Source organism: Sebastes fasciatus, chromosome 9 (assembly GCF_043250625.1).
Source record: "Sebastes fasciatus isolate fSebFas1 chromosome 9, fSebFas1.pri, whole genome shotgun sequence".
Classification (NCBI taxonomy): domain Eukaryota; kingdom Metazoa; phylum Chordata; class Actinopteri; order Perciformes; family Sebastidae; genus Sebastes; species Sebastes fasciatus.
In genome coordinates, this window is record NC_133803.1 from 9,348,727 (window position 1) to 9,371,273 (window position 22,547).

The following is a 22,547-nucleotide window of genomic DNA, read 5'->3' on the forward strand; positions in this document are numbered from 1 at the left end:
CTTTTATTTATTTATTATTTTATGCATTCATGATCCGTTAAAGCGTAGTATTGGAGCAAATCTGAATTAAAAAAAAACATTTTTATAAAACGGTCACTATATCCTGACAGTAGTGCATGCGACAGGTAATCTGAAAAAAAAAATCATGTGTCTCTTAGTTCTCCGGTGCTCCTAATGGCATCTACAAGATTTCACAGACCGGAGGGAAAACAACCAATCAGAGCCCAGCTGGAGCCTGCCGTCTCTGAGCAGCTGTCAATAACTCACAAACTCCGATCAAACGGTCAAACTAGGCAGCGCTGATCAAATATGAATCAATATTCTGTTACTGTAATGACTATTTCTCAGATAAAATGTTTTCAGAAAAATCTTGTAGTGTACTGTTTAGCTGTATAATGACAAAGTTTGTTACCTGGCAGCCATGTTGAGATCTGTTGAGGAAATACCAAGCACCGCCCACCAGCCGGAGAACCGCCAATAGGATCGCTGAACAGGAACGCTCTCTCTGTGAAATGACCTGTGATTGGTCAAAGTCTCCCGTCACAGGCTACATTTTCTAAAGCCTGAAAACAGAGCCATGAGGAGGTGCAGAAGTCTAGTTTTCTCTCAGAACACTTGAATTACAATATGCTGAAAGGTTATTATAGAATATTTTCCCACTGAAATATTGTGCCTACTGCAGCTTTAAGAGGCAGGTGGTCAGCTGGTCCCAGGTCTGCTGGCTCTCTGTTATCCTCCCGCAGCCACGCCTCCACATGAGCCGCTCAAAGCAGCATGACTGAAGCTACAGCTACAGGAGTAACGTTACACGGTATGGCCTTCAAATAGCGCTCACAGCTACTGTTCACAGACCAGTCAACAGCGCAGAGCAGCGGGCTCTCCGGTCTGAAGTCTGTGGGCTCAGAGAACCGAGCCGACACCCTGACAGAGAGCAGTAAGTGTGTCTGTCTGTTGTGTTCATGCTAACAAGTTTAATAACACATACACACAGTATATATCATGCTTCAAAACCATTACAAATGTTTACTGTCATTATGTATTTCATGCAGTGTGTATTAAACTAGTCATGCTCATTAGCCTGATGAAGAGGAGAGACAAAATGATGCACACATATAAAAACAAGACAAACTGCTTTTATTTCATGTGGACATGAATGTTTCAAACACAGATTCAGGTCAAAATGAAGACGTGAACACACCTGTATTTAATAAGCAATTATTATTATTTCTTTTTTTATTTAACCTTTATTTAAAGGGACTGTTAGTAAGAATCAGAAGTGCTTGTTAACAGCGACACCTGTGGCCGTTAAGTCAACGAAAGTCAGCATCGGGCTCGCTCTTGCTCGCTCTACATAGACATGAACGAGCATCGCTCAAAACAGTGAGGCGACACACATCAACTAAAACCACAATATCACTCTTTATTTCAGCTGCTTGGCAGTAATGTTAGCTGACCAGACGAAGGTCTCTCCATGAATCACTGCTGATCCTAGTGTTGGCTTTTCCTGCTTCAGCCTCCGGGGCTGAAGCAGGAAGAGAAACATTATCATCTCCGACCGCGGTCGGAGGGAGACACTGGCACCCAGTCAGAGACGATAACATTTCTTGCTGCGGAGCCCCGTCACTTCACAAGACACAGGAAACCTCTGTTGGTCTGGAGGAGCTACAGCATTTATTTCTGCACAAACGTCCACTAGATATTCTCAGAGCTAAACTAACTCTTCTGCAGTGTGGAGTGTGCGAGCATGCACGTCTAGAGGAGGAGCGAGAACGAGCGCGGTGTGTGAGTGAAGGCAGGCAGGCAGCGGAGCAGCAGAGACTCCGGTCCTGGAGACCAAAGCTACGGTCTCCTCCGCGTACTACAACTGCCGCCAACACTGTTTTGCAAGACGGGCTTCACTAGATATAACTTTGAGGTTTTGGTGCTTCTGTGTAGTTTGTGTTGGAGTCTGATGGTACGTGTCCACAGGGAGTCTGAACAGTGTAGCCACACGCGAGCGTGCATATGTGAGCGTGCATGGGAAACCGACCCGGTAGATTTATACGTGTAAAAAGTTACAAACAGTCCCTTTAACCTGGTTAGTCCCATTGAGATCAAGATCCTCTTTTCCAAGGGAGACCTGGCCAAGATGGTCAGCAGCAAAAACACGAAGTTGCAGACACATTGACCCAAATAGAGATAAAATACAATTCATAAACACTAAAAGCACTAAAATTTGCATTAAAAGAGAACTATCTAAAGACAAATGGGGGGACAAAAGGAACTTTTCTGGGAGTCAGCTGTACAACAAGGGGGCTAAAAACATTGTCATGCCATAGAGTCTGCTTCTAAAGCCTTCATTTTAGATTTAAACATATTTAATGATACCAGCTCCTTGATTTTTAGGTCATTTTAGAGCAAATTCCAGGCTGAGGGTGCAGAATATGCAAAAGCCCTTTACCCAATTTTTGGGACAGAGAGCACAAAGAAGTCCTGTGAACTCAGTGAATACTGTCCACAATTTTTTTACGTAATAAAAACACTTAAGTAGTGTGGGAGCAGACCCAGAATCACCTTATATATAAGGATGTACCAATGGGAGAGCCTACGGGTTGTCAGTGCAGGCCATCCCACCCGAGAGTACAACTCACAGTGGTGAGTCAGAGCTTTACAATTTGTGATGAACCTTAAGGATGCATGGTGAGCTACATCAAGCATATGAAGGCACTGATGAATTAATGATGAAACATCACAGTATTATCTCCTAATTGGCCTAAATGAGTCATCTGATGGAGACATTTTCAGAAAGACACTGATCTAGCCACTTCTCTAATCATGTTGTCTGTCATGTGATTGGAGAGACCTAGATGTGATCTGTAGCTGTCTGTGATGGGAACTGGGAATCAGGACGTCTCTCCTGAAGTGATCAAAGTTTAAAGACACTGTAACATGTTGACAACACTACTATGTACATGCAGGGGAGACCAGGGAACAGGGAATGAAATGAGCACCTGCCACCTGCCAAATGCAGGGTAAATGTTGGCTATGGCAGGTAAAACATTTCAGGTCACCTGCCACCATCCTTATACTAGGAACTATTCTTTTTTAAAAGCAATTCCTAGATTAAAAATAGTCAGGGATTAAGGTTACATGATCCATATTTCTACTGTCTGTTACCACTGACTCAGTGTTTACTAGGGGTGGAAGAAAATATCGAAAATATTGAGTATTGCAATACATTGCCATTCGATTCTCAAAAACCTTGTATTGATTTCTAATTAATAGTTTATATGCAAAGATGAATTCAGTCAATACTTTATTTTATTTGCAAAGATATGTGTCTTCTGTGATAAATGCAAAGGCAGATCCCACTGTTCTGATTGCATAAAAAAAGTTAAAAAAAAATCAAATAAATTAACTCAGATTGTATACATATGGTGGTGTGTTCATTATGCTATGACAGTTTTCCTAAAATTAGATTTTAAAAAATCCCAATATATCGGCTTGCTTACAGTATCGCAATATATTGAATCGTAATCCCTGTATCATGATACGTATTGTATTACCAGATTCCTGCCAATACACAGTACTAGTGTTACATTTCTAAAGTGTTCTACGTAGATTTCAGAAGTGGCAGACAAAATAATTGTGTGGCTAGTAGAAATGTTCAGTGACCTAAAAAACGTAATTTTAGACCCTGCCAGGAAAATGTTCACACTTTTTGTGATTTTCCCGATAAATCAAAAAACACTGGAATAGCCAATTTGTTATATTATATAATTAAATGTGTCAACTCCTAAAACAATATATTTAAGTGGTTTTATGAAATATGTACAGGTTGCAAGAATTGATTTTTAGAACAGTCACTCCACTGTTACAACCGTCCCTGTACTGGGATGGTTGTAACGTGTCTCAAATATACATGGATAGCTTGGCAGTCCACATCTTGATGGACTCATTTCGAGTCACAGTTGTGTAAAGTGTAAAGGTCTCTTCCATCTGTGCAGTCCAGTGGTGTACTGGTAGTCTGCGGTGGCCCAGTGTACCACAAAAAATCCATAAAGTTTTTACCGGCCCTGTCTGTCTCTATACCGGCTAACTTATAACATACTTATAATGTAAGTACTTGGTTCAGGGACGGTGGTAACATGGAGTTACAACTGTTCCTGTATCACCAGCCATGGTTGACTGACTACTGACTGCTAGGTAGACACATCTCAGTCATTTCTATTTTTAGCTTACAAAACGGTGATTCTAATAATATGTTTTTGGATTCTTAGACATTTGATTTCAGTACAATATCCAAAAAGTAGTTTCAAATGTGGCTCCTGTTTTTTTGGAAGCAAGAAGACAATCTAACTGAGCATGTGCAGAGCGAGTCTAATCACTCTATCTTGTTTCTGACGGGAGGAATTGAAGGTGTTACAGCTGTCCCTGGTCTCCCCCACACGATTTGCTGATTTATTAGCTGAATCATAATATAATATAGGAGACAGCAAGCAAAGAATGTAATTTAAAAAAAACAAACTTTACTTATTAATATAATATCTTGTGATCACACTTGAGAGATACAGACTGGGAATATTGTCTGGTGTTTATGTGGCAGGTTATCTAATCAGGAGATGATGATTTGTCATTTCATCACAAATAAATACAGGTGTTATGTTCACTTCTTGAACTTTACCTGAGAAAGACCATCCGTGGTTTAAATTATTCCAGTCATCCACATCAAATAAAAAACATTATTTTATTCAAGTTTCTAGCTACTGAAGTATTTTTTTCAGTAAATACGTTTGTACTCTTCCTCAAGTAGTTATTTTGATGACTACTTTTACTTCTGAGTACTTGTTTAAGTAACAGTACATATACTTGAGTAGTTCTGGCTACTCTATCACCTCTGACCTAGTGATAGCCTTTTGCTTATTATTATAATATCTGAATGTTGCACATGTGTTGTTAAATTGCTGGTGTTACTTCATTTGCATGTGTTTTCTTAATTTGCAGTGTGTTGAGTTCTCAGGGCCACCACCCACCGTAGATGTATTATCAATATAGTTAATGTCAACTTCAGAAAGCAATATTGTTGTTGGCTCAATGCTTTTATCCAATTGTTCAAATGAACATGTTTTAAGTTGATTTATTTATATCACTTAATATAACTGCCAGATTTTGTTTAAATATATGTATTTGTAAAGCTTACCCAGTTCAGTAACTGTTATCCGTTGGTGAGAGATCCCTGTACATTTTCATCATGTTTAAGTGCTATCTCTAGTGTAAATAGCAGTGATGTAAACCAGACATCATTCTGCACCCAGAGGGCTGATAAGCTTTTATTACTTCTGAAGCTTACAGTGATGGAGAATCCCAACCTGGTGTGTCTACCTCGCTGAAGTCTGACCTCCAGCTGTGAAGGAATGTAAACCAGTGTATATGTGAGTGTGGGAAGGTGGGTAGTTTCCTGACATGTTGTTTTTACGCAGTTCACAGGCCATTCCCAAGAGCTTTCCCCACATAGATCAAATTATACCTTACTCGGCTGCTCCGTCTGGTTCAGTATTGGTGAGATTCCAGTTTAAAACTTTAGGAAGGATAAGAATCCTATAAAAATGTATATAAAACACTCGAGCAGTAACGCCTTCTCCACATTTGGAGTTAAGTTTCCCCATTGAATTGATGTAATTGGTGATGGGTCTTTCAAAAGATTTGAGATGGTAGAGTGACACCATGTGGATACATTGAGGAAGTGCACTGATAAGTAATGTGTTTCATTGCTTAGTCAGTCAAAAATGACTTTATGGTAGAAAGTAAACTAGCACAGTATCTCACGTTGTGTCACCATTGTGCACCAGATGTGTGCTATTCATTTTGCAGTAATTATCCTAATGACTTATTTAGCTGAGTTGTGAATGCTTCTATTTCAAAATCATACTCCAATGATTAAACACCACGAGAGAGTCAACAACCTTTATTTATCCATATATGTGCCACTCAGAAATTGGGAAGAGGTGTTACAGGATTTGCCCTTAAGAGAAGCCTATATGGATCATTTACAATTTTTTTCTCTCTACAATGAGGCCATTGACAAAAATGAAGGGGGAAAAAAATAAAGACAATATGGTCGTAACAGTGTAAACACATGGTAATATACATGAAAGCAAAAAAGCAATAGGTATCAGTGACAACAAATTAAAATGCAGGGTAAGTTAGTATGAATAAGAAAAGACTCCTGAAAAACCTGAAAACTTTTTTTCAAACAGCTCAGCATACATTTCTACATAGCATGCAATAAGGCACCTATCTAACACAAGGAAGAAACCTATGCTACAGTTTGAAGCACAATTGTTATCCAAAAAAAAGGAAAAGAAAAAGAAAATATTGCTCACCGTAATGTTTACTCCCATAAAAACTGTATATCTCATTCCCTTTCATATAACCCAAGCCATATCTAAAAAAATACATCAGTTTGTAAAAGATATTTTACACAGAACAGTAAATAGAGCGCAATCCATTGGAATTCGGAAAAATCTTTTAAGTCTTGTAAAAGTTTTCTTGTGTAGTCTTTTAGTATACACACCGTATTTTAGATCAAATCGTGATAGTTTGCAGACCAACGTGAGTAAGAGTTACCTATATTCTATACACAGGTAATTTAGTCTCCAAAGCAATAAACAAAGTGTGATGTTGCATTTTGTGTACATTTGGTGCAAGGGATACAGAAGAGACTGCACAGTAAATAATTAGGACACAGGTCATGTTGTAATATGCTACCCAGTAGGTTTTTATTTTCTATTATGCACTTCCTAATGGCTAAATTGCATGTCGTAATAGAATCAGGGTGTCAGCCAGTATTGCTCTCTGTACAGTCGATGCAGCAGTGCTGCTAACCCATCGTGGACATACAAGAAAACAACCTTATAAATATACAAGACGGCTCAAGTCTGATGGAGCCTGAAATTCAAGAACAAGCCGCATGAGAACATCTGCAACATGTTTATCTCCAACACTTAAAACAAATTTAAGTCATAAAAGAAAAAAGAAAAAAGAAAAAAAGAGGTGGAGACAAAGTGGATCAAAGTGGACCTTACTATCAAAAATGTAATCTTTTGGAACAGCACACTAGTCACCTATACATATATAAAAGAAAATCATTAAGTATTTACATTGGATTTCTGATGTTTGCTTCACATGGGTTATGTTGGTGAAAAAGAACCAAGTATTTAAATCGAGACAACAAGTTCTTGTTCACAAATTGTGTTGGTAGCCTTGGATAAAGTTGCAGCTGAAAAGCGCATGTGCCAACCTGAAGGTACATAAACTCGATTCTTCTATCAAAAAGACTAACCAGAGGGCGAAGCATATTTTCCCCAGGCAACATTTTTTTTAGATCACCAAATCACATTTGTTTTTTTTTTATTTAAAAGTGTTCGAAAGAGGTCCTGGAGCAAGTGAAGCACAATCACGAACAAGAATAGAGGCTCCTTCCCAATCTGTTATTATACCCTCTTCATACTGAGCACAAAGTCCCGGGTTCAGCTCTGAATTATAGGTTACACGGTCCTTTCTCCTTTTGAAGACTTGTGTGTTACTGTCCATTCATTTTCAACTGCTCTTCAACGTAGCAATGTGCTGACCTGACCACTTATCTATAGAAGTTGGCCTGATGTTTCCTCTGGCGTGGTGATGTTAATGATGGGACCATTGGTAGAACAGAAACGGGGGGGAGCAGGTGTGTTTTTCGCTTGCATGGGACAGCATGTGAGGGTGGGAAAAGGGGGCTCACTGGTCTACATGGATCCTATGATGTCTGGAGAGGGAAGATGAATGGTTAAAGCCTTTTCCACACTGGGAGCACCTGTATGGTTTTTCAACGGACAGGATGCGCTGTTTTGCGAAGGCGTTGTTAGGGAATCCCTTCGGTGAGGGGGTGGTGGTGTACTCCTCCGGTGGCGTCTCCGGGGGCTCTGGCTGCTGCTGCTGTTGTTGTTTATTCTCCAAGTGAACTCTCTGATGCCTGGCAAGGGAGGAGGAGTGATTGAATCTTTTGCCACAGTGAGCGCAGGTGTAACTCTTTCCCTCTGAGTGGACTCTTTGGTGCCGGGACAGGGAAGAGGAATGATTGAAGCCCTTATCACAGTGGTGGCACATGTAGGGCTTGTCTCCCTCCTGGCTCACCCTCTGCTTCGGGGGAGTCCCGTAGGACAAGGTTTTCCCAGGCTGAGGTGGAGAAAACACTGGATTCTGCAGATGGGTCTTGTGGTGGCGCGAGAGAGAAGAGGAGTGATTGAAGCCTTTGTTGCAATGTCTGCAGGTGTAGGGCTTCCCTCCGGCATGGACTTGCTGGTGCTTCTTCAGATGGCGTTTGCGGACAAAACTCTTCCGGCACATGTTGCATTTGTACGGCTTCTCGCCCGAGTGGATCCTCTGGTGCTCTCTGAGTGTGGCAGCGGCCGCAAAGCACTTTCCACATTGTGCGCATCGGTGGGGTTTGTCGCCGACCACGACTGCAGCATGAGTCTTCTGGTGCTGCTTCAGGTTGGAAGTTGTGGCGAAGCCTTTGCCACACTGGCCACAGGTATGTGGCTTCTCACGTGCATGGACCTCCTGATGCTTTTTCAGATGCCTTCTGCGGACAAAGCTCTTCCTACACTGGGTGCACTTGTAGGGCTTGTCCTCGGAATGCATCTTCATGTGTTCTCTCAGGGTGATCGCAGCTGCAAAGCTCTTACCGCACTCTGAGCATCTGTGGGGCTTGTCTGGCAAATGAATCATCTGATGCGACTTGAGGCTGAAGGCATCAATAACATCTTTGCCCATAATCTCAACTCCAGGGGGAACGTAGGGCTTTTCTTTCATGTGAATCTTCATGTGCTGTTTGAGGCTGGCCTCCACAGCAAAGCTCTCTCCACAGTGGACACAGATATAAGGGTTGAGGTCCTTATGGATCTCAAAGTGTTGGTGAAGATCAGCTATGCTGCCAAAAATCTCCCCGCACTCGTTGCACTGCAGGCCGTGGGCTTCATGTATGATTACACCATTCTCAGACTCCACTGTCAACTCCCCACCATGGTCAGACTCCACTTTCACCACATGCTCGCCGTCCCCCTTAAGCAGCACCTCTCCCAGCAGAGTCTCGGTTCCCGTCGTCTTGATTTCTGCACCTGTGAAACAGTGCATCTCACCACCTTCCACCTTAATGTAATCATGGTCTGTCTCGGCTACAATTGCATCCACACAGGCTACGGCTTCGAGCTCTGTCCCCAGTTCCTGGATCTTTAAGTCTGAGCCATGGATCTCCAGCTCTAATCCACGCTTTTCTTCTGTCATGATCTCAGTTTCTGCTCCATAGTGAAGGTCGACATGGCTGTGGGCTATGACACACTCCGACCCAAGCGTGTCAAGGCCGGGTGTGTCACATTCAGTCTCTGACTCGGCCATGAGAACACACTCCAACCCCACGACCTCCGTTTTCTTGCCGGGCGGGTGACACAAAAGGGAATTGGGGGATATAGATCGTTGTTTTGGTGCCGCGCTGGTGCTCTAGTCAGTGAGCAGACCTGCAAAAGAGAAAAAATAAATTACTGCATTGCCTTCATTTACTAGTCCACTTATGTCTATACCTGTCATAGTCTCCCACTATTTGCAAAGCTATTCCTGAAAATTGATTTGCTCAAATGTTTTTCAGCAAGTGAGAGAAAGTGACATTTTCATGAGTATGCCTATGTTGTGTCTACGCACGGGTAAGCGACACATCTGCAATTAATATTACTACAATCACCACATACATATCTCAATATCCAAATATTACAAATCATTAGAAAAGTCCAAATCAAGTATTGTCACTGTTAATTGACAAAAACAATATTCTGAAAATAAAAAAAAGATCACTTAATTTCAAATTTAGGTTGAAATAATGACTGAAAACATCTGTGAGGATTCATAACACAATTATGGAATAGAAAACAAGAGATTATCTTTTTTTGCAGACAACATTAATAATCATAATCTGATCAGATATGAATTTAAAGTTATGTTTTTGCAACAGAAGTTCACCACCCACTCCCCTGGAGAAGGAGCCCTACCTGTCCAGATCAGACATGCACTACCATGGACAACACTAAATAGCACTTGATTAGTGGCAACAGCAAGGACAAGGTGGTGTGGTTGGTTAACATAATAGGTGATCACAAGTGTGACAAAGGGGAGCCCTTAATATTACAAGAGTGTAACTACTCTGTACTACTGTAGATATAGATAGAAACTTTATTGATGCCAAAGGAAATTCAAGTTTCAAGCATCACAGCTCCATAGTGCAAAACATGTTAGTAAAAAGGCAGTAAAAAAAGTTAGTAGTGCAAAGTACTGAGTACAAAAAATATATATATCAGATATAAAAATACAAGGAGATGAAAAAACTGTTAAAAGTGAATATAGTGCAGGGTAACAGCTGTGATACACGACTATTAAAAAAGTGAATATAGTGGAGAAGAGACTGTTAAAAATAAGTATAGTGCATTATTATCTGTCCTGCAGACCAGTATAGATGTACATCTATTGGCTTCTTGTTTATTTAAATAAACTCTCAGGTTTTGTTGCATTATTCTTAGAAAGCTTAATAAGGATGCACAGGCTCATGGTTGATGGTTGATGGTGGTGTGTTTGGTTAACACAATAGGGGATCACAAGTGTGACAAAGGGGAAGCCCTTAATGTTAGATGAGTGTAACTACTCTGTACTACTGTTTATCTATTGGCCTCTGTTTATGTGATCTAAACTCAGGTTTTGTTGCATTATTCTTAGAAAGCTTAATGAGGGATGCACAGGCTCATAGTTGATTAAATGCATTTTATCCATAACTGCACAAATCACATCTCATTAAAACTTGCTATTACTACTTAGCAAGCTAAGTGACCACTTTGCTAGCCAAGTTAGCAGCTCAAGACTAGCTTCACTTCACCAGCTAACACAAGTGATCAAATCAAAGTGGACCACATCGCCTCTGCAAGCCCCAACCTGACCGGCCTACTAATGTCCTTAATCCCCTCAGACCACTCTGCATTACTATCAAACACAACTTTAAATGAGTAAAGACATTTATATAAGCACTGCTTTGTTATTAAACTGAACTATTTGGTTGCTAGCCTCCAATAACAAGCTACAAATAGCCGTGTAGCCGCTAGTTAGCTGGCTGTGGTGTTGGCGGACTGGTTAACGACACATTGTGTTAGCTGCTAATGTGCTCGCTAACTTAGCTTCTTAGCAAACAAGCAACAAGCGAGTATAAACCTAGAACGCACTTTAACAAAACACCCAAATACTCACATTAAAACATCAATGGAAGTAGGTAAATTTGGCGGTTTTTATCACACACAAGTCGCGAGGCGGAAGCCGTCTCGAGCTGGAGAGTACTAACGGGCCATCTTGTTGCCACAGCAGCAGAGTTCCTCAGCTAGCAGGATTACATGCTCGCCTAAGATGGCTGCCGCTCAGCTAGTTAGCACGGTTAGCTTCCGCCCTTCATATATAACGCAGTGAATTACAGATTAGAGAGGAAGTAGGAATAGAAAACACCACAAAGCGTATCTATACATACCCAGAAGAGTGTAGAGGTGGTGTTAAACGCTCTATAACGCTAGTTGTAGGCTACAGTGAGTGTGTTAGCGGCTAAGAGCTCACACGGCGTCGCCTAGCAGCAGTGTGCTACTAGCTGTAACAAAGATGGCTAACGCACCGTGAGGGAGATGAAGCTGCGAGGAAAAGCCCGGGAAAGAGGCACCCTTTACTCACTCATTAAACCCCTACTAGACACCACATTAAGCCCCAGTAAAAAACCAGTAGAAGGACATTAAAGTGATGAGGTATGTAATGAAACTGAGTGTGATAACGTGCTGTGAACGTGGAGCCTCTCCTCGTCTTACTGCGGCAGCAACAGCCCGCTCACAGCGCCCTAATGGCGGCCTTAGCTGCTATCACCCAGCCAGCAGAGACGCTGGCTGTTAGCCTGCTGCTGAGCTACATTAGCCGGGGTAGCCGAAGCTAACGAGCCAGCTAGTCCAGTTCAGCTAGCACCAAGGCTACAGGCTGCTCTCTGCAGGTTTACCACCAGCCTGGAGGATTGTTACACACTGGAGAGGAAGCTTTTGGCTCTTTACCGCCCATCGGAGCATGTTGAAGTCTGGTTTCTCATGCAAAGAGTGAAGAAAGGCCGATGACTCTATAACAAGAAGTCTCTATAATAATAATAATAACCTGGATGAAGAGTTAAAGCTGGAATAGTTTATTATAGCAGTAACATTATGTAGTTGTCTGCTTTTACACCATATCAAGCAGTAGGAGTCCAGGCCTGTAGTTTTCCATCACAAAGTTCATCATAACTGGACACACTAAATAAACAACTTTGACTACCATAATAAATAACAATTACCATAATAAATAACAATAACATCCAGTCACTCAGAGCCTCCTCCTCTCTGCCTTCACGTTGCTGCTATTCATGACGGATTTAAAGTTGATTTAAACCATGAATAGTAGTATAGATCACTATAAATATGAAATATATAAATCATTACTTTGCATGCAACACCCACCTTATATGTCCTTTTGCTTTTTGATTGCTGAAGATAGAGAGAAGAAAAAAGCGATGGTTTATATGCTTCAAACTCAGCGTTGAGGAGGGCTTTGCAAGCTGTTTAGTGAGGCTCGTCAAACTGCTGTGTGTGTCTCTCTCTCTCTTTCTCTCTCGCTCTCTCGCTCTCTCTCTCTCTCGCTCTCCCTCTCTCTCTCTGTGTGTGTGTAGCTGGCGCCACAGCTCATCTGGCGCCAACGAAGGACTAGCGACGCACTTTAGCCGAAGCTATCAGTAGTCATTTCAATACAGCAGAGACCACTAGCGCCTCCTGCAGACCTGGAGACACACTGCAGCTCACACACACATGGTCTTAAAGGTCCCATATTATAACAAAAGTTAGATTTTCATGTTTTTTTTTATTATAAAGCAGGCTTAAGTCTTATAAAAATACTGTGAAAGTATCGAAACACTCAATCCACAGGGAAATACACACAGCCCGTATTCAGAAACTCTGCATTTGAAACAAGCTGTCAGGATTTCTGCCCATTTGTGATGTCATGAATAAACAATATTTAGAACCTTTACACAATTTTAAACGTAAACATCCTTATTGTGTCCCAGTTCATTCCTGGTTGCAGTGTATGTGAATGTCATCAGCGGACAGGAAGTACACATGGACCCAAGCTGTTGCCTAGCAACACAATTATGTTGCAATTCCGTCAAAATGCGCTAAAACGGAGCGTTTCAGATGGAGGGGTAAATACAGGCATATTCAGTATGAGGAAAATAAAGTCTTATTTATGTTTATTATATATATTATTTACGCATCAGAAATATATTTGTGAACCTTATTTTTTTTTTATATGTAGATTTATTTTTTTACATTTATATACAATGATAACTATTTTTGTGTGCAGTAAAAATATTTTTATTATATTATTATTATTATATTTGTGGAGAGAGTCATTTATATTTAATTTTAAAAATACCTTGTGAAACCTTATGTGTGCGTTCATTAATATTGAGACTGATCTGACTCCATATAATATGCAGTATTTGGTTCAATGGTGGAAGAAGTGCCCACTCTATTCTTTGACTTAAATTAGACATAGCAACAACACTGTGTAAAAAAATCCTGCATTCAAAATTGTACTGAAGTAAACGTATAAAAGTATTGGCGTCAAAATATACTTAAAATGCCAAGAGTAAAGTGCTCACCATGCAGAATGGTCCATTTCAGAAAAAAAATGTATATTATATTAGTCAATATGACTATAATTTGGCTACTGATGGATTCATGTACATTATTTTAGTGTTGGAGCTGGTATCATTGCATCAGTGATAATAATCATGTGATATGTGTACGTAATATTACTGTGAAACAAACCATTTCTAATGATAAGTACTCTTACTTTTGATAGGTCTATATTTAGCTGATAATACCACATTGATTTTACTTTGGACTTTTACACAGTGATATTACAACTTCAGTGAACGTTCTGAGTATTTCTTCTACCACATGGCAACTATTGTTGTTGCAGACAATTTTCTAAAGCATTTAGATTGGTATTTGTGTTTTCCAAGAGTTTACTTGTAGAAACACTTGCTTGAGACAAATAGTCTATCACAGTGCACGTGAAATTGCCACAATGATAGGACCTACACAGCCTAATGTATGGGGAAAATACCAAATGAAAACTATGGCAGCCAGGCCAAATCTGTGTGAAAATGCAGAGACATAGATTTATAAGACACAGGCACAAACTTGTGAAAGCATTTATTTTTGTATTTTTGTAGATGGATGTGTAGATAGATGTGTAGAACTAATCCCTCAAGACAAAGCAGTGCTCAAAGTACAGACTGGATCTATTATTATCACCAATTGATTGGTAGGAAATATGAGTATATGCACAATATTGCAAAGAGTGGGAGAGTCAAACTTTGGTGGATGATGTTCTAGATGCTACCCAGTTCTTTTGTATATAGTACAGTATATATATATATTGAGGGATAGATGCTACACAGAGGGGGTTTATATTTCCTGTAGTAATGAATTAGTCCCACAAGATGGAACTGTTTTCCCAATGCCAGTGTTTGATGAATGTCCTGATAGTATGTGCAGCACATATTGCATATTATGGAGTCAGATCAGTCTCAGCAGGGAATGAAATTAGCACCTGCCACCTGCCAAATAACAGGGTAAATGTTGGTTGTGGCAGGTGAAACTTTCAGGTCACCTGCCACCATGGCAGACAGGTTTTCCTTATATTAAGAAATATTATTTTTACAAAGCAATTCTAAAGCCTAAATTAAATATATGGTAACACTTCATTTTACAGGTCCACAAATGTCATGGTAATTAGGTGATGATTAGCAAGTAACCTATTTGAATTTTCTTTGGAAATACTGCCAAATTACTCCAATATTTACCTATAAATTCATAGAAAATTACTTAACAATAAACATTATTTAATAATTATATTCCGCTATTTCCAAATAGCTGGTAATTTATTTAATACATTTCCAGGGAAAGAATACAAAGTTAATTGATATGCTTTATTTCCATGTCTGCTGGTAAATAGATAATAATTAGCAAATAACTTCTTTGAAATTTCTTTAAAACCTCCCTGAATCATTACATCAGCTACCAGGTTACATTTGTGTAGACAATAAGTCACACAATGGTGAGATTTGTGCTGATCAGAAGTGTCTTTTATTAGTTTGGGTTTTGGAGGTAAATATTTGGTCAATATTGGGGTAATTTGGCAGTAATTTCAAAGAAATTTCAAATAGGTAACTTGCTAATTATCACCTAATTACCATGAAATTTGCAGACCTGTAAAATGAAGTGTTGCCAAATATAGTCATGCATTTATTATTGTATTTTTGTAGATGGATGTGTAGATACAGTAGATGTGTAGAACTAATCACTCAAGACAAAGCAGTGCTCAAAGTACAGACTGGATCTATTATTATCGCCAATTGATTGGTAGAAAATATGAGTATTTGCACAATATTGCAAAGAGTGGGAGAGTCAAACTTTGCTGGATGATGTTCTAGATGCTACCCAGTTCTTTTGTATATAGTACAGTATACATATTGAGGGATAGAGGCTATACAGAGGGGGTTTATATTTCTTGTGGTAATTAATTAGTCCCACAAGATGGTGCTGTTTTCCCAATGCCAGTGTTTGATGAATGTCCTGATAGTATGTGCAGCACATACATATCACCGGCAGAAGTCTAAAGATAACCGTAACACAAATTTGATCTTGGAACAATCAAAACAAGGTGAAGGTTATTCCTTAACAACGTAGATAAATCAAAGTGAGCTAATGGTTTTTGTAGGTAACAGCGGGTACTGTTATATCAACACTAAACATAATGTCGTACTCTGTGAAGGTTGTTTATTCATGCTATCCTTATCCTCAAATAAGAAATAGAGATACAAACTTATATTTTTGATTATGGTATTAAATTATGAGGTACTGTACATCAATAAGCTACAAGTACATTTCAGCTTTTCCTCTCCTTCGTCTCAACCCTCTATTGTTTCAGGCAGTACCTTTTGTAGTGACACCCATGCTCTGTCAATTAAACGCCCAACCAGGAATACTGGTTTTACAATGAGAGTGCACCACATAGCTAACATTCTGTCACACACAGCCTCAGTCACGCAGTTTCACTGAAGCTGTTAACTTCGGGAACACATTTTCTCTGTGGATCCATCGACCAGCTCTCTTTTTGTTGAGTCTTTTCTTCAGCTGTTGATCTCAACACATTTTATTAAGAGGTTAACATATTGCTGCTGAGCTAAATCACCTGTGGATTTTAATTTTGTTCTTACATTCTTCTGGACATATTTTTCTTTTAAAAATGTCCCACCCTAGCACCCTGGATTTAGACAGGTACAGCAGCTTGGAGAAATCTCGTCGCTCTACCAGTCGTAACCAGTCCAGGTCCGAGGCCAAGTACGGGGACGTCCTGTGCGACTTCTGCACAACAAGGAAGCAGAAGGCTGAGAAGTCCTGCTTGGTGTGCCTGGCATCTTACTGCGACACCCATGTCCAGACTCACTATGACTACCCTGCCCTGATGAAGCACAAGCTGGTCAACGCCACGGGTCAGATGAGGGAGAAGCTCTGTGCACAGCATGACAAGTTGCTGGAGGCTTTTTGTCGCACCGATGAGACATCGGTGTGCGTCTTGTGCATGATGGATGAACACAAACACCACGACATCGTGCCGGCTGGAACTGAGAGGACTGAGAAACAAGTGAGTGGTGAAAACCATCTGTCTATCTGTACTTTTGGTGAAGATATTTGAGGGTTATTTATTGCACAAGGCCGACATGAACAGTTTAATGTCACTCCCTTCACAGAAACAACTTGGTACAACTCTGCACAAATCTCAAACTAGGATTGATCAGAGAGTGAAGAAGTGGCAGGATCTCCGACAAGCTGTTGAATCAGTTAAAGTGAGTAAAACAAATCACACTACTTTAAGGATAGCACATTGCTCAAAACAAGTCAATGAGGTTTTCTGGTTTGAAAAATAACAGCTTCCCATCCACATTTTAACAAACTCTCTCCCTCTCTTTCTGATGTGTCTCATCAGCACTCAGCTCAAACTGCCATGGAGGAGAACGAGCGTATCTTCACTGAGCTCCTGCTCTCCATTGAGAGGAAGTACAACGAAGTCAAGGAGATGGTTCGCGCCCAGGAAAAGACCACTGTGACGCGGGCTGAGATGCTGCTGGACCGCTTGGAGGAAGAGATCACACTGCTGAGGAAGAAACACACTGACCTGGACAAGCTCTCACACACCGATGATCACATACACTTTTTACAGGTGAGGTTGAACTGAAGATCTTGTGTGGTGCAAAAATCAGGGGTCTTCCTAGAAAACATTAGTAGCAATGTTTAGGCTAATCTCTATCTTTCACCATTTTTTACCAGAGCTGGCAGTCTCTGTCAGGCCCCTCAGGATATGAAGACCTCAACAACATCAGTGTCGCTCCCAATTACTCCTTTGAGTCCACCAAAAGAGCCATCGCCTCACTGAAATTACAAGTAGAAGAAGTCAGCAAGACGGAAATGAGCAAAATCTCAACAGCAGGTCCGTCTTTCTGCATCTTAAGTAGCATTGTTGCCTCTCTGCAATTTCCTTTCCGGAGTGGTTGTTTTTTTAAGTCTGCTGTTGCTTTAATGAAGCTCATGAAGTGTTTTTTTTTATCTGCCTCTTCATAGTGAAGGATGTCTACATCACACAAGAAGGTGAGGCGAAGACAAGGAGAGAAACGAGCTTCAGGGACGAACCAAAGACAAGAGAAGAGCCAAAGACAAGAGAAGAGCCGAGGACAAGAGAAGAGCCAAGGACAAGAGAAGAGCCAAGGACAAGAGAAGAGCCAAAGACGAGAGAAGATTTCATGAAATGTGAGTTACTAGGTTACTTTTTACAGAGAAGGATGCCTTTAATTCTGGTATCCCAGCATTCCTTAAAACAAGACAGTCATGGTGACATAGCAGGAACATCTCCATCCCTAACGACAGCATGACGACACCATGTGGTGAAACAGCTGAACAGAGTGTTACGGAAGGCATGCTGCTCGCAGAACTGGTTCGGTGAAATGTTAGAAAGCAAACTCGCAGTTCAGTTTCACTTAAACAAACACAGGTGTTCCTGCTGGTATTGTGCTCCACCTGTTGAAAGCATTTTAACAAGCTGAAGCATGAGGGTTATAAACAAACAGTGTGCTAACTTTATCATTCCTAATCATGTATCCCAAGTATTTAGTCACTGTAGTAGGTGATTTATGTGCAACACAATGCAAAAGACAAGTACCGTTACAGGCTTTGTAGAAACATCTACAGGCTAAACGACAACGCAGGGAGGATTAATAATGACATTGTCCTGCATTGTTTAGACTCCTCCCAGTTGATTCTGGATGTCAACACCATCCATCGCAGCCTTCACCTCTCCGAGGGTAACCGAACAGCCACAATGAAGAGTGAGCCCAAGAACTACCCTGACCACCCAGAGCGATTCGACCACTGGCAGCAGGTGAGAATTTACTGCTCCGCAGGATGTCATTTTATGCCTGGAAAGTGGAGGAGGGAAGTTGATATGCTATGAATCACGTTGTCAAGAAGGGGGCATACAGAATCCTGAATGTAGACTTAAAGAGACTTTACTGTCCAGGAACTTGCTCTTTATGAATCGCCCTGCTGAAGCTGCCCAAGTTTTATTGTTTATTAGAATTCATTTATGGCATCATGTGTTTTTAATTTTTAAAATTAGTTTTCTTCCTCTCTCTTGTTATTCACTTTTTATTGTCATCATACAGAACAAGGACATCAGAAATAAAAAACAAATGACAATATATATATATTTATATATACTTTATATATATATATATATATATATATATATATATATACGTACAGTATACACACACACACACACACACACACACACATGAACAGGGTAAGCATTAGTATTATCAAAATGATGGAAACAACCCGGGAAAGTATAGCAATAGAATATATAGCTCACATTTCTAATGGTAATGAAATTTAGAGCAAACATCCCATTACATTGCTACCATTCACATCTAAATAAGTATGACCATTCCTGATAACATCTTACTGGGTACATGTCACCATCCCATCGTTATCTTTCTTATATCATAATATAAGTAACATTCCCAGCAAGAATCGCCGTTACCTGTCACATGTCTATCACTCATATAATAGCCATGTCTGTCCCACCCATCACTACCAACACGACATCATTTATCACTTAGTTATATCACTTATCATAATGATGATTTAAATGACAGTACGTAAGTACATATAATCAACATACAATGCAGGCGACTCTCACACATCATGAAAATAACATCTTACATATAACGTTGTCATCCTCTCCTTAGTGAGTCATTCAATACTGTATTCATGTAGGGGCCCCATATTTCCAAAAATACCTTTTTCTTTCTCTCTCTTATGTAAACTTTTAACACATCTTTTGTTGGTATTGATTGAAAATTGCCATCCAAATCAGGATTTTAGTATTAGTCTTTGATAAAAATGATAAAAGTGCTTTCTTGTGTAAGTGATGTCTCAACATGAGATGAGTAAATTCTCATTTTAACAGCTTTTATAAGCCACGCATAAACTTCATCTTTTGATCTCTCGTTTCTTCTAATTCCATTGCAGATGTTGTGCATGGATAGCGTGACTGGTCGTTGTTACTGGGAGGTGGACTGGAGGGGAACAGAGGTAGACATGGCCGTCACATACAGGGGAATCCGCCGCAAAGGAAACAGCAATGATTGCAGCCTGGGCTGGAACGACAAGTCCTGGAGTCTGTACTGCTCTGAATCCAAATTCTCCGTTGTGCACAACAATAAGAGCAAAGATATTGCAGCTCCAGTGTCATCTCGTATCGGCATCTATCTGGATTATGCAGCAGGAACACTTGCATTTTACAGTGTTTCTAATGGCATGCAGCTTCTGCACAGAGTCCAGACTACATTTACACAGCCCCTCTACCCTGCATTCAGTGTGTGGGGCTTTGGCACTACTATAAGACTATAGGAGAGTTGCCATAGTGCTCAAATTTACACAATATTCTTAATATTGTTGTAAAAAATTGAAGCAGGATGTTTGATTATTTTTGTTCCAACTTTTGCTAAAAATCTTTTTTTTTAATCATGCATATATGAGTGATTTAAATGATCCAATTAATCTGTTTTTGTTCTTTTGATCACTGATTGTTGTTTTGGGGCAATGTAGTCTACAAAATGTGTCAGGTGTAAGTAGGAAAAATATGCAGTAATTGATTATGATGTTATTTTCACAATGTTTCATATCTTTTTCTCAATCATGTTAAAGCATGCTATATTTATAGTATTGGTATGTTATAAATTCAATTAAATCCGTTTCTAAAACCCCCCAAGTTTTTACTGATTTATCTGGCACTTTGGATATGGAGCTGGAGTTGCTGTTGTTTTTCACATTCATGTCAGTCTATTAGCCATTTTGGCTCCATTGAATCTGCAGTAGGCTGAGTGTTTTTGGCCTCATTGGGCAAAAATTGCATTATAACATTTCAGCATATTGTAATTCAAGTGTTCTGAGAGAAAACTAGAAAACAAACTTTCTAATTTTACAGCTAAACAGTACACTAAAAGATGTTTCTGAAAACATTTTAATACAAGAAATAGGCATTACAGTAACAGAATATTAATTCATATTTGATCAGCGCTGCCTAGTTTGACCATTTAATCGGAGTTTGCGAGTGATTGACAGCTGCTCAGAGACGGCAGGTTCCAGATCGGCTCTGATTGGTTGTTTTCCTCCGGTCTGTGAAATCTTGCAGATGCCATTAGGAGCACCGGAGGACACAGAGGCACATGATTTTTTTTTCAGAATACTACTGTCAGGATATAGTGAACATTTTATAAAAATAACTTTTTTTAAATCCTATTTGCTCCAATTCTACCCACTGCTGCTTTAATACAGACAAACCCATCCACTATCTGGGCCTAGCAGTGGTGAACACCTGGAGAGATATTCCATATGCCACTGCTCTAAGATTTTGAGTTGTGTTTGCTTGAAGTGACTAATGTAAATAAAAACCAAACATGAAAACCAAGAGAAGATCAAATTATATTGAGGGTCCTCATTAGGGGATACAATTTCTTTTTTTCTCTCCAATTTTTTAGACATTTATTAAGTCCAGTACAGGGTTAACATCAAAAACACACACAATTACTTGCACATGATTACATTTGAGTATTCAGGTTCCTGTTAATATGCCATAGCAATCTTTTCATGAGTAATATTTACCACTAAACAGACTAATACAGACTTTACATTATCAAAAAAAGTCAAGAACAATGGAGTTTAAGGAACTTTCAACAATAACAATAATAGTTTTCTTTTCTGTTGACTTGTCTTTTAACATAATCATTGAAGATGTTTATCATAGATCTCACAACAATTTCATGTGGATATTTGATTTTGGGTATAAGAATAAGGTATGCATAGTCGGATGCTGTGTATTGTATATATGTATATATGTCTATATATATATGTATATTATGTATATGTGGTATGCAGTGTGCGCATGTAGTGCAATGTGTGGTGTATGTATGTGTATATATGTATATATATGTGTGTATATGTGTATGTATGTGTGTATGTATATATTGCATGTGCATATTGTATATTATAAATTGTATATTATAAGTAATAATTTGCACATATAAGAAAAGATAACAAATAGTCAATATGATTAAGTTAAATATGTAAGTAATTAATTTGTTATTATGATTAAGTTATATTATAAGTAATGAATTGGTATTCTGGATTGATAACAAATTTATATTTTGATAAGGATAATTATATCAGTAATTAATTCATATTTTTGTATGACACAGATTAAAGGTAATAATTATAGTTCGACAAATTTAGGAAAATCAAATTAGAGTATATGTATGGCTCAATAAGGAAGCTGGTTAATAATTAATAATTGACTTATGGAGAAGGGGTGGGATTAAATAAATGTATACTTCTCACTCCTTTTTTGAATATGTAAATCAAGGCATCAAGTGTTTGTCAATTTATTTTTCTTATGCTTTTCATTGTATGTAAATACTACTGTTTCTGACTGTCCTGTTGTTGGTATGATCATTCTTTTTCTTTATTTTTTATTTTTTTTGTATTCTACATGTTCGAAATAAATTTTGAAATGAAATGAAATGTGGGACACAATATTTTCTCATAACCCATACATTTCTTGCTTTCCATAGACTTTCTTAGCAACCACTAAACAGACTAATACAGACTATACATTATCAAAAAAGTCAAGAACAATGGAGTTTAAGATACTTTCCACAATAACAATAATTGATTTATTTTCTGTTGACTTGTCTTTTAACATAATCATTGAAGATGTTTATCATAGATCTCACAACAATTTCAAGATTCAAGACTCAA

At 39.2% G+C, this 22,547-nt stretch overlaps 2 protein-coding genes across 9 annotated transcripts; one reads left to right on the forward strand and one right to left on the reverse strand.

Moving 5' to 3' along the window:
* Positions 1 to 723: 723 nt before the first annotated feature.
* ftr14l (finTRIM family, member 14-like) lies at positions 724 to 22,292 on the forward strand. 6 transcript variants are annotated; one of them, XM_074645878.1, is made up of 9 exons: positions 724 to 934; positions 5,325 to 5,425; positions 16,434 to 16,818; positions 16,925 to 17,020; positions 17,161 to 17,394; positions 17,502 to 17,661; positions 17,793 to 17,978; positions 18,470 to 18,606; positions 19,761 to 22,292. In XM_074645878.1, the coding sequence occupies exons 3-9, from the start codon at positions 16,639 to 16,641 to the stop codon at positions 20,139 to 20,141; spliced, it is 1,374 nt and encodes a 457-aa protein (XP_074501979.1). In that variant the 5' UTR covers positions 724 to 934; positions 5,325 to 5,425; positions 16,434 to 16,638; the 3' UTR covers positions 20,142 to 22,292. The 6 variants fall into 6 exon arrangements, with proteins under 6 accessions (XP_074501979.1, XP_074501978.1, XP_074501976.1 ...); XM_074645877.1 differs by having other exon boundaries at positions 5,325 to 5,411; XM_074645875.1 differs by lacking the exons at positions 724 to 934; positions 5,325 to 5,425 and adding an exon at positions 11,694 to 11,834.
* Positions 5,930 to 12,789, reverse strand: LOC141773806 (uncharacterized). 3 transcript variants are annotated; one of them, XM_074645872.1, is made up of 3 exons: positions 11,570 to 11,707; positions 11,299 to 11,491; positions 5,930 to 9,533 (listed from the first exon to the last, which is right to left on the reverse strand). In XM_074645872.1, the coding sequence occupies exon 3, from the start codon at positions 9,412 to 9,414 to the stop codon at positions 7,756 to 7,758; it is 1,659 nt and encodes a 552-aa protein (XP_074501973.1). In that variant the 5' UTR covers positions 9,415 to 9,533; positions 11,299 to 11,491; positions 11,570 to 11,707; the 3' UTR covers positions 5,930 to 7,755. The 3 variants fall into 3 exon arrangements, with proteins under 3 accessions (XP_074501973.1, XP_074501972.1, XP_074501974.1); XM_074645871.1 differs by lacking the exons at positions 11,299 to 11,491; positions 11,570 to 11,707 and adding an exon at positions 12,564 to 12,789; XM_074645873.1 differs by lacking the exon at positions 11,299 to 11,491 and having other exon boundaries at positions 11,570 to 11,709.
* Positions 22,293 to 22,547: the final 255 nt, after the last annotated feature.

Coding starts and splice junctions, on each gene's coding strand:
- LOC141773806 (XM_074645871.1), bottom strand. CDS start 9,414: ATGGCCGAGTCAGAGACTGAATGTGACACACCCGGCCTTGACACGCTT.
- ftr14l (XM_074645874.1), top strand. CDS start 16,420: ATGTCCCACCCTAGCACCCTGGATTTAGACAGGTACAGCAGCTTGGAG. Junction 17,662..17,792: donor GAGCAAAATCTCAACAGCAG/GTCCGTCTTTCT, acceptor GCCTCTTCATAG/TGAAGGATGTCTACATCACA. Junction 17,979..18,469: donor GAGAGAAGATTTCATGAAAT/GTGAGTTACTAG, acceptor TGCATTGTTTAG/ACTCCTCCCAGTTGATTCTG.